Source organism: Tursiops truncatus, chromosome 14, assembly GCF_011762595.2.
Source record: "Tursiops truncatus isolate mTurTru1 chromosome 14, mTurTru1.mat.Y, whole genome shotgun sequence".
Taxonomy (NCBI): Eukaryota; Metazoa; Chordata; class Mammalia; order Artiodactyla; family Delphinidae; genus Tursiops; species Tursiops truncatus.
Window position 1 is genome coordinate 64,599,851 of NC_047047.1, and position 11,112 is coordinate 64,610,962.

Genomic DNA, 11,112 nt, shown 5'->3' on the forward strand with positions numbered 1-11,112 from the left:
GCTCCCAACGAAGCATTTTCTACAGATAGGCTCAGCAGGTACAGTACTTAGCGTGACGGTGAGGGGCCCTACATAGGACAGGTGATGGAGGAGCCGGAGGAAGGAAACCTCTTCCAGGTCCTTATCAGGATAGAGAGAGGAAGATGACTTGACGGGTGGTCGTGTCAGCCTCTGTCCCTGGATGTCCAGAACTGATCTGGAGAGATGGGGCGCCCCACCTGGGTGACATCTGGGGTGAAGTGTAGTTTGGAAAGGAAGGGCCTGATTATAGGAGAGTGAGCTTTTAAAATCTTTAAACAAGCAATTGGCAATACCCCTTGAAATCTTTCCTCCTCCCGTTCTGCCACCTCCCACCAACGTTGGCATCCTTCTCAGGAGCTGGCCAGCTTCAGAAAGCACCAACAGCCTTCTTCCCGCCAAGCCACCTACGTGCGCAGGGGATTTTCTTAATGGTTTAATAAGCCGTTATAAAGAATTCCTTGACTTGTCAGGAAAAAACCCAGCTGCCAGGGGCTCTGCACGATGGGCCTTTTACCATTAGTCGTCATGTCGGTGTGGGAAGCGGAAAGTCATATAGATGATCGAGTGTACCATGCCGACCTTGGGCAGACAGGGGCCAAGGACAGGAAGACGCCAGACATTCAGAAGGCTAACAGGGCATTGGTAACCAGGAGGCAGCCAAAGGGAAGTTATTCAGGTAGCTTGGGCCCAGAGATATAAACAAGGAGAGATGAAGAATGTGGCTGGCGTGAGGGTACGTGTAATAGGGAACAGCTCAGTATGAACCTCCTTGAAATCGACACTAGCCCAGGATTCAGGCCCACATCTGGGCTGACTCAGAAAGCACTTCACTTGATGCAAAACGGGATCTACTATGGTGAATGTCCCCAGTCTGTGAGCTTCTGAAGGCAGGGATGACAACGTATGCATTCCTTGTCCCCAGTAACTATCACTGTCCTTGGCACAGAGAAGGTGTTCAATCAATCTGCACTGAATTAAGACAGATTCACTTCCCCAGAGCAGATGCTCTAGCTAAGGTTACTTCCCCTAGGTGATCAGCAGGACCCGGTTAGGATACGTGAGACCAAGCTTCCTTCCGGGGCAGGTGGCAAAGTCCTCAACGTGGTCCATGAACCTGCACCTCTGAAATAAAAAATATAATTTGTCATATGATAAATGGTACAGATTCCCTAATCAGGACTTTTCCAAACAACAACCAAATGTCTTCTCATAGAGGGTAACTGGCAGCCCACATGAGGCCTTCGTAGGAATTAGAATAGAAGAGAGATGGAGCTTTGCGCCAAGGTGCGTGGCTCGAGAGTAGAACCCAGACTGGACTCCAACTTCTCTTCTCCCCTTGGTGGAGACCCTTGAGCAGGGCCAACCTGGCATCACTCTGCACAACCTGCAAACTATCCTCACAGGTTGTGTCCTCAAAAGAAAGTTGAGAGCAAAATATTCGTCCATGTACTCACTCTGTCCTGTCTCCCAATCTCTTGTACCCCTTTATCAGCCGTAGTAGTGGTGGTGGTACCGCAACCCAAGGTCCGCCTGTGGGAAAAGGAAGGACACACTCAGCCTTTGGGACAGGCCACATCCATCATCTATCATTTATTCAATCAGCAAACATGTACAGATACCCTAGGATGTTCCAAGGAAAGCAAAGCATCAGTCCTTAGGCATCTTCCATTGAGGTGTAGAGGCCGGCGTGCGATTCTTTGGGCGTTTTGTTCAGGCAACCTTTATCTCCATTCCTAGCCCCATCTCTTCCAACATTATGGTGTTTGCTGGGTGCAGGGACCAGGTCGGGGCTGTCCAGCGCGGGGGATGCGACCCATGCCCCACAGCTGCTCACGTTCTCACGTGACTCCTCACCACGGCAACTGCTCTTCATAGTGAGATGCCACGATTCTTTCGAGGAAGAAACTCTGATGGCGGGCACACAACACCGACTTCCCTGACGTGACCGACCAGGGAGACGCTGGAGGGATGACCTAAGGGCCGATTTCAGATGCTGGCAGCATGTGTTGCACTGGTGACATCACTGGGGCTCATTTTTCCGGCTAAAGGACTCCAGTAAGGACAAACTGTAGGGCTGCTTTTGCCGTGTGTTCTGGGTGGTGAGGCCACCCTGGGGACTGCTTATCTGTTGTCTGTGTGGTACTGGTTCTCAGAAGACCCCAAGGAGGAACCTCCTTCCTCCTGACCTAGTGCCCCTCTACAAAGCCACCTGCCGGGCGCCCTCACTCCAACTCCTTCTCCCGTGGGACAGCTTCCCCAGGGTGGTGATGTCCCATCATGCCCTCGGCTTTTTACCAGGCTGAGTGAAGGAAACAGCTGCATGGAGAAGAGCTCTGCTTCTCTGTCAAATCGTCACGGAATCTGCTGCCCATAAAACTGTTGGGGTCAGTGTCCCGAACAGAAAAGTGAAGGCAGTTAACACCTTCAGAAGTTCAGGCCCGGAAAGTTTCTCTCCCCTCAACCTCAGCTGCTTCCTGTTTTTTATCCGAGGAAAACCATGATGTCTCCCTTTCTGCTTCTGTGGCTGGGAAGACTAATGCTAAGTTATGTGCTCAATTAGAGCAACTTGTCCTAGCCTGGATTCCTGGTGTTTTTATCTCCCCTCAGCGCACACACACACACACACACACACACACTCAGTAGTCATGTTTTCTCTCACTTCCTTTCTGGAAGCAGATGGAGGAACACACCTGTAGAGCTGAATTGATTCATTCAACTACTTCTCCTGAGGGGCTCCCAAGTGCTGGGTATGGTGCGGGGGAAGTAAACACAGCTTTCAGCCCAGTAATGAATAAAGAGAGAAATGCAAGGTGACCCACACCAGGTATCAAAGGTAAGGAGTAATCAGCACTACAGATGTTCAGGGAGGGAGTTACCACCAGGGCCTGGAGCAATCAGGAAATGCTTCATGGGAATCCCCTGGTGGTCCAGTGGTTAGGACTCCACGCTTTCACTGCCGAGGGCGCGGGTTCAATCCCTGATCAGGGAACTAAGATCCCGCAAGTCATGCTGTGCAGCCAAAAAAAAAGAAGGAAGGAGGGAAGGAGGGAGGGAGGGAGGGAGGGAGGGGAGGGGAGGGAGGGAGGGGAGGGGAGGGGAGGGGAGGGAGGGAGGGGAGGGGAGGGAGGGAGGGAGGGAGGGGAGGGGAGGGAGGGAGGGAGGGGAGGGGAGGGAGGGGAGGGAGGGAGGGAGGGGAGGGAGGGAGGGAGGGGAGGGGAGGGAGGGAGGGAGGGAGGGAAGGAGGAAAGGAGGGAGGGAGGGAAGGAGGGAGGGAGGGAAGGGGGGAGGGAGGGAGGAAGGAAGGAAGGGAAGGGAGGGGAGGGAGGGAGGGAAGGGAGGGAGGGAGGGAAAGAAGGGAGGAAAGGGAGGGAGGGAGGAAGGGAGGGGAGGGAGGGAGGGAGGGAAGGGAAGGGAGGGAAGGGAGGGATCATGAGGGAGGGAGGGGAGGCAGGGAGGGAGGGAGGGGGGGAGGGAGGGAGGGAAGGGACGGGAGGGAGGGAGGGAGGGAAAGAAGGGAGGAAAGGGAGGGAGGAAGGGAGGGGAGGGAGGGAGGGGAGGGAGGGAAGGAGGGAGGGAGGGGAGGGAGGGAGGAAGGAAGGGAAGGGAGGGGAGGGAGGGAGGGAAGGGAGGGAGGGAGGGAAGGAGGAAGGGAGGGGAAGGAGGAAGGGAGGGGAGGGAGGGAGGGGAGGGAGGGAGGGAGGAGGGAGGGAGGAGAGGGAGGGAGGGAGAGAAGGAAGGGAGGAAAGGGAGGGAGGGAGGGAGGGAGGGAGGGAAGGCTTCATGACAAAGGTGAGATGGGAACTAAGTGCTCAGAAATCCCAGTGCTTTCACAGTCAGGCAGGTGTGCCCCTCTGCTCCTGGGCACCGATGTGATTCCTGCATCCCTTCCTCGTTTGGATCAGGGGCTGGACATTGATCCAGGACTTTGCGCCAAGGTGCATGGCTTGAGAGTAGAACCCAGACTGGACTCCAACTTCGTTTCTCCCCTTGGTGGATACCCTCCGAACCCAGGTTCAGAGCCTTCTCAACCAGGAATTCCTAGAAGGTAAGGAAGGACCTCCTGGCCCCAACCCCATCCCCATGGCCACGCCAGTCCTATGCCCCCTCCCTGACGTTTCAGTCCTTCCTGTTCTCCCCCTCAGGACCTCAGTGGACACATCCTCTTTGCATGAGTGCCGGAGCACTGTGGCTCTGACGGATGTATCCTTTGCAGTCATCCCCCTCCCGCAGCTCTAAGAGCCTGTCTGCTCCTTGGGCTTCCCCAGGGGTCTATTTAGGACACTGGGGAACACTTTTCTCACCCTCATTATTTTCCTTCTTGGTTCTGAGGGCTCACCAAAGAGCCTGGGCTCCTGGGAATTCTGCACCAACTTGCCCTCCAGAACCGCCACAGCAACAATAACAAAACTTACCACCTATCAGGCGTCTGCTGCATGCCAAGAACTGTACTGATATATATCATTTTCCTCATAATTCTTGCAATAACCCCTGTGATATAAGAAGTATTGTCCCATGATCCAATGGAAGAAACAAGGGTTCAGCCCAGATCCCACAGCTAGTCAGAATTTGTGTCTGGATTTGAAGTTGGAGTTTTCAGCCTCCAAAGTCTATGTTCTAACATTATCCTTCACTGCCTCCTTGTAGCACCAGTGGGAACTATCTTCCTTACACCCCTCTCCTTACCACTGCAGGAGTCCTCACTATTTAAATTCCTTGCTCAGCAAGCCCCCAGTTCAATAAAGATAACAGCCACCAGCCTTGCAGAAAACTCTTCGGTCTGCGCGGCACTTACACCCCATTATTACTATCGTGCTGCACTTGCAGATGAGACTGGGCTGGGACAGTGCAGTGACCTGCCCACGTTCCGTGGCCGCAAGTGGCGGGGCTGGGACCCAACCCCGGGTCTCCTGCCTCCCGTCCTGACTTCCGCTCTCCCCTGAGCCGTTTCTCCCCTGCCGCCCCACCTCCCTCTGGCTCCTCGTGGGCGTATCCCCCAGCCGCTGCCTTGCAGCTCCTCCCTCGGGTGTGCACGGTCTCCCTGGGGTGACACGGGTCCCCCGGCTCTTTCACTCTTAACAAGACTCGACTGGGGATGTGAAGCCAGCCATTGTCAGACAAGAGGCCTTCCTGATGAAATCATCAGTCAGGCCCTGTCTCTGCTGGCTGCGGCTTGGAATCACCCAGAGACACTGCTCATCCCTGCGGATGAGTCCAATGGCCCTCGGCAGCCCCACATCCTGGGGCAGGCAACCCTAGGGGAGGTCATGTCTGCAGGACCCCTGCAAAGCAGACAGGTCTTTTCTACCCTTCCTGTTGCTCACCCACCAGCTCCCCTCCAGTTTCTCAGAGATCCATTCTTTTCATTAGTTTTCATTAAACCCATCGTATGGAGTGACCAGGGCTGACTTGAATACACAGAATGCGGTCCATCCACTGGCGCACACTTGGCGGGTGCACTCACCTCTCATGCTGCCTCCGGAGTTGCAAGGCGCTCTCCTCCCCCCAGCTGCTCCCCACTCCCCCCTGCCAGGGCCCCCACCCCAACTGGTGAAGGCTGTGTTTGGGGCTCGCTCTCTTCCCCTGGGCGCACGTGATGTTGGCTCTCCTTTCTCAGGGCCGCCTTCTCCTTCCAATTGATTGTTTTCCCTGTGAAATAAATCTAAGCCAGGTCCCTTTCAGATACAGCAAGAGCCAGCTGGTGTAGGGCCACATCCAGGTGACGCTGGACTGACTGTGTTACTAGCTGGTGGGTGGGGCTGCTCTCTGCTCACTGCACGAAGGACTGCTTGACTCTTAACTCCCCACCAGCTGAAGGTGAACGGGCGGCTTGACCAAGAGGAGTTTTCAAGGCTGTGGAGCCGTCTTGTCCACTGCCAGGTACCTGCGTGTTCCCTTTTGACTAACACTCTTATTCTGTCTGGTTTAGCATATGTTTACAGGGTAGCCCGATCCTACACCAGGGTTGAGGGCTATGAAAGGAGAGGAGACTCACCCCCACCCTCAAGGAGGGCCCCTGTTTTGCTTGGGGATCTGTACATGCACCACTAGAAGGTACGAGGCAATGCGCGGTCGGGTGGCAGGCTGAGGACCGCTCTAGGAGGCTGGAGGAGAAACGGGTCACAGTGACTTAGCTAAAACTGCCAGCTAGCACTGCTCTCCTCATTGCTCCCCAGGCCCAGTGCAGCAGCCCCTAGGCCACCAGTTCCCCTCACCCCCTTCCCCTCCGTCTGCCAGGACATACGTCAGAATCACAGTGTGGTCTGTGGCCTCAGTGTGGCCTCACTGTTGTTCTCAGGACAAAGTTGAAACTCCTCAGCTGTACATAGGATCCTCTGAGTTGGGACCCACTGTGGGGTCCAGGAGAAGCCCTTTCCCTCATCCCACTGGCTCCATCGGACCCCAGCCCTGAGACTCCTTGTCCTCCCGTCCCTGCACTCAGAGCCTGCCTGATGCCCACCCAGCCTGCGGGTCCAGCCCCAAAACCCCTGGGGGCCTTGCCCGCCCCCCTAAGACCCAGCGAGTCCCCCTTCAGCTCCTAACACTTGAGCCCACAATAATAAAATAAAAACACTTTCAATTTACATATTATTTATTTATATCACCGAATCCCTGATTGGGGTCATTTGGTTTCTCACCAGGCACTGCAATGGCCGACAGTCCTCCCATTAGATTGCAGGGTCCTCCCGGGCAGGAATCCCTCATATTCGTCCTTTTCCCCAGGGCCTTCCACGGTGTCCAGCACACAGAAGGCACTCGAGTGCTGAACAAATGACCGAACGAACGCGTGACTGAATGAATGAGTCCGTACCTGATTGAGAACACGCTAAGCCTCTGAACTCACAAAAGCCAACTAAGGCCAGAGAAGAGTTGTCAAGCCGCTCTTTCCCAGTAACCGGCTCCCACGAGCTGCCTCAGCTGCACACCTGCTTGGGGGTATTTTGCTTTAAAACAGCTCCTGGGCAGCAGCTGAGCATAGGCCAACGTTAGGAGTCCCGGGTTCAGTCCTGCGGTGCCTGCCTGCTCCATTCAAGGCAAGTTACTCACCCACCTGTGTCCTCACCTGGGAAGCAGGAGGAGCCTGAGGGTTCGAGTGAGAATTAGGGGGAGGGAGAAAAGTCTCGGGCAAACGGAGAGCCGCCCTGCACAAAATCGGGGCGTTCAGGTGACTCCACACCACGGCCGTGCCTGGTCCCAGGCGCAGTTCTCACGTACCTTCAGTGCTGCCTACGTAGCACTCGCTGTCGTGCAAGGCGCGCTCCTAAACGCTTCATAAACATGTGCTCGTTTACTCCTTGCAACGAACCTGTGAGGTACGTACTGTAATTGGCCCTGTGCTACAGAGGGGGAAACTGAGGCCTAGAAAGGTTAGGTCACTTGACCCAGGTTACACAGCTGGTAATAGTCAAGCTGGGATTTATACTCAGCGGTTTGGTTGTAACGTCTGTGCTATTAACCCCACCCTAGGCAACCTCTAGAGAGCTCTCTACCTCCCTGGAAAGCAGGAAGCCTCCCGGGCGGCAGGAGCCCAGTCTAGGGGGTGAGGAAGAGGAAGGAGAGCAGGTCGGGGGAGCGGGGGGAAGGTGCGGGCCTGGGAGAGGGACCTGCCACCCCGCAGTTGACGGCCAGGCAGTCAGCTTTATCAAGCAGAGCCCATTCCCCAACCCCGGCCTCAGCTATGCACCCTGCCGACCTCTGAGCTGGGCCCACTCGTGCTTTAGTGAAGCAGCCTCCAGGGCTGGGAACGAGATTTATCGGGACCTCCCTCTACCCAGGTACCCAGGACATCCTCTCCCAGGTGGACACTGGGCTCACACGGGCTTCTTGCTTTTTCTCCCGTATCAGAGTGTTTCCCAAAACTCCCGGAAGAACTCTGGAGTTTTCCCAAGCTCGGATTTGTGGAAGGTCATAAAGGACACAGGTAAAGCCGGCGACCCTTTGAGGCATGATGACTGGTGTGTGTGTGTGTGTGTGTGTGTGTGTGTCTCTCCCCAGCACAGCTCTAATTGTGTAGAAATGACCCCGCATGGTTGGTCCCCTACCAGAAATCTAGCTTGCCTTGAAGATGCTTCCATCTCGGCATCCGGGCCGTCAGGGTTAAATACCCACAGGGGGGCTGATGTGCTCTCTTTGCGGAGGGTCTGGGGCTAAGTGAAATCAAGTGGCCTCTGTCTGCTTCAAGGAGGCAAGAGCTCTCAGTCCTGGGAGAATGATAATAACAGCGCAGGGCGCAGATGCTTCATATTTCAGCAACAACGTCACCTCATTTGACTGTCTCAACAGCTCCGGAACTTGGGAAGGACAGGAATCGTTATCCTCACTGTACCCATGGGGGAAATGGCTCACAAAAGGGTTAAGTCAGGAAACTGCCACCTTCCTGAATACAATGTAAAATCAGGCTCCAGCAGGTCCCCTGCTGGAAGGGCGGCCTCCACGGGTCTCCCTCCCAGGGGCTCTCAGCCTGTTGAGCGGGTAGAAACCTGAGCTGCTGCCCACACCCGGCTTCAGCCTCTATCCTCGCCTTACTTTTCACAGCCGAGGGCTGTGGTTCTCACACCTGAGCCCGAGTCAGGACCCCTGGGGGCTTGTGACAGTGCAGACTGGTGAGCCTCACCACCTGCCCAACGTTTCTGCTTCAGGAGGACTGGGGTGGGGCTCAAGAATCTGTACTTCTGACAAGTTCCCTAGTGAAGCCAAAGCTTCTGGTCTGGGGAATCCCACTCTGAGAACCACTGAACGGCCGGTGAAAGACGAAACCTTTAAAGGAGAACCTCACTCATGACTCCAGAATAAGAAAAGGGAGAAAGAGAATAGTTGGAATTCGGCCGAAAAGCTGGCAGGGGCCAGTCCGGTAACTGAAAGGGGCAACAGAGCTGATGTGATTTGAGGGGGCAGTTTGAGAACATGCAAGCTGCGGAGGCGTGCCCTATCTAAAGGCATTCAGATCCACATTTTATGAGCTCTGCAGGAGAAGCCGAATATGTCTGTGGCTGTATGGGGCCCACAGGCCACCGGGCTTGTCCCCTTGACGGATGGTTTGGTTTACAGTGTTCTGCTGGCTCACCGGGGTGCACAGGCCCCCCTGATTTTCAGTCTGCCGTTGTTGGTTCTGTGGTCAGTGCCCCCTTGGAGCTCACAGCTAGACGTGCACGACCACAGGACTCGAAGAGGGCGAGGCAGCTCTCTCCCGTCCACCTGAGGCCACCACCTGAGCTCTCCGCTCTGAGGACAGGACCACCCCAACTCCCGACCTCCTCCCTGCTCACTGGCTCCCCCCGTGTCCCAGACTTCCTTGCAGGGATCCCCGTCACCAATGAGCGGCTGGATCTCATGAGACTCCGCTATAGCGACAGCACAGGCAGGGTCAGCTTCCCCAGCCTGGTCTGTGTCCTGATGCGGCTTGAAGCCATGACAAGTGTCATCCCGGGGCCATCCTGGAGACCTTCACAAAGGACACAGGAGGGGACCAGGAATGCGCTCCAGCCCCAGGCCTGGGCTCGTCCCAAGGGACAGAGCCAACGTTAGCCTGTGTGATGGTGTAGTTGCCTGGAGTCCCCAACCTCCCTTCTGCACCCTTTTCTCCCCAGGACATTCCCCCACCCCAGATCGCTCATTTCCTCATCACCCTACTAGCACGTCTCTCAGGAACCAGGTTAAATCGCTGCGGCCCCTCTCCAGATTGTGTTTATGGTTTAAACCTACTCTTTAGTCATGCAGCGAAGGGTTTGATCCCTGCTGAAGGATTGCACACACAGCGAGTAGGTGGGAGCAGTAGGTCCCCCCCACCAAGGCCTCAGAAATCCAGCTATGTAGGCCAGAGGTTTTGACACTTTTTAGCAGCACACCCCTTTGTTTTAAATGACATTTCACGTGAAACCCCAAGCCACAATATAGCTCCAAATGGAGCTGTTGTGGTTGAGGTCGAAGTGGAACTGTCCTACGCTCACATCCTTGCACCGCCCCTGCCATGTGGCACTAACTCCACAGCTCTGAGGCAGGGAATTAACAAGGTGGAGAGAGCAGAACGCTGGGAGGGTAAAGGAGAAGCCAGAGGCGCGGTCTTGCTCCAGACAATTCGCAGCTGGACAAGGGAGGTGCCCCGAGATACCTGCTACAACAAGGCCCGCATCCCCACAGCCCAGTGCGGAGAGTACAAAGTGTAAGGAAGCTGCAGGGGGCAGGGCATGTGGGGCAGGGCAGTCAGGGGGCTGTTCTGAGGGCTGAGCCTGAGCCACGGGTGTCGAGTTTGGCTGGAAAGAGAAATGGAGGGGAGGCCGAGCACACTCCAGGGCTTCACACACAATCACCACGTTGGCTTTCATCGCACGTGGGCCCAGGCCTGTCCTGATTCTTCTCCTCCTCTTTACCCTAGAAGCGTTCCAGAACCTCTCCAAGGACGGAAAAGGACTCTACCTGACAGAAATGGAGGTGAGGTACCTTCCCGTCCCAGAGACAGGGCACAACCCCAGGCCGCCTCCCCTCACCTGATTCCAGGCCTGAGGTTATTGAACAGTCTGTCAGAGGCCAGCCAAGCTGCCGGCCCCCCGCCTCCAATTACTGCCTTTATATATTGCTGGCTGCCAAGCCTGCTTTAGGATCCTGGCAGACAGATTTTATTTTTTCCAATCGCTTAATAAAGCAGAGGATTGTGTGGGAGTCATAAATCCAGGAGGGAACTAAGGAACACCTGTGGAGCTCACTGGTTTTTTTAATTTATTTATTTTATTTATTTATTTTTGGCTGCGTTGGGTCTTCGTTGCGGTGCGTCGGCTTCTCATTGCGGTGGCTTCTCTTGCTGCAGAGCATGGACTGTAGGCGTGCAGGCTCAGTAGTTGTGGCTTGCGGGTTCTAGAGTGCAGGCTCAGTAGTTGTGGCGCACGGGCTTAGTTGCTCCGCAGCATGTGGGATCTTCCTGGATCAGGGCTTGAACCCGTGTCCCCTGCATTGGCAGGTGGATTCCTAACCACTGTGCCACCAGGGAAGCCCCATGAGCTCACTGTACATTAAAATTACTCCCAGTGAGTTTTTGAAAGAGCCTCCTGACCCAGCCAGCTGGTTGACCTCAGCTGTCCCTCTCAGCGCCCGGCTATTCAG

At 55.4% G+C, this 11,112-nt stretch overlaps 1 protein-coding gene across 1 annotated transcript in view; it reads left to right on the forward strand.

Annotated features, from left to right (window-relative positions):
* Positions 1-10,835, forward strand: part of CAPN13 (calpain 13) — a 56,381-nt gene extending 45,546 nt beyond the window's left edge. Inside the window, 6 exon segments of the mRNA XM_073791636.1 lie at positions 3,924-4,066; positions 4,164-4,221; positions 5,830-5,898; positions 7,864-7,939; positions 9,305-9,433; positions 10,391-10,835. Of these exon segments, the coding sequence (XP_073647737.1) occupies positions 3,924-4,066; positions 4,164-4,221; positions 5,830-5,898; positions 7,864-7,939; positions 9,305-9,433; positions 10,391-10,506 (591 nt within the window). The 3' untranslated portion in view covers positions 10,507-10,835.
* The last annotated feature ends 277 nt before the right edge of the window (positions 10,836-11,112 follow it).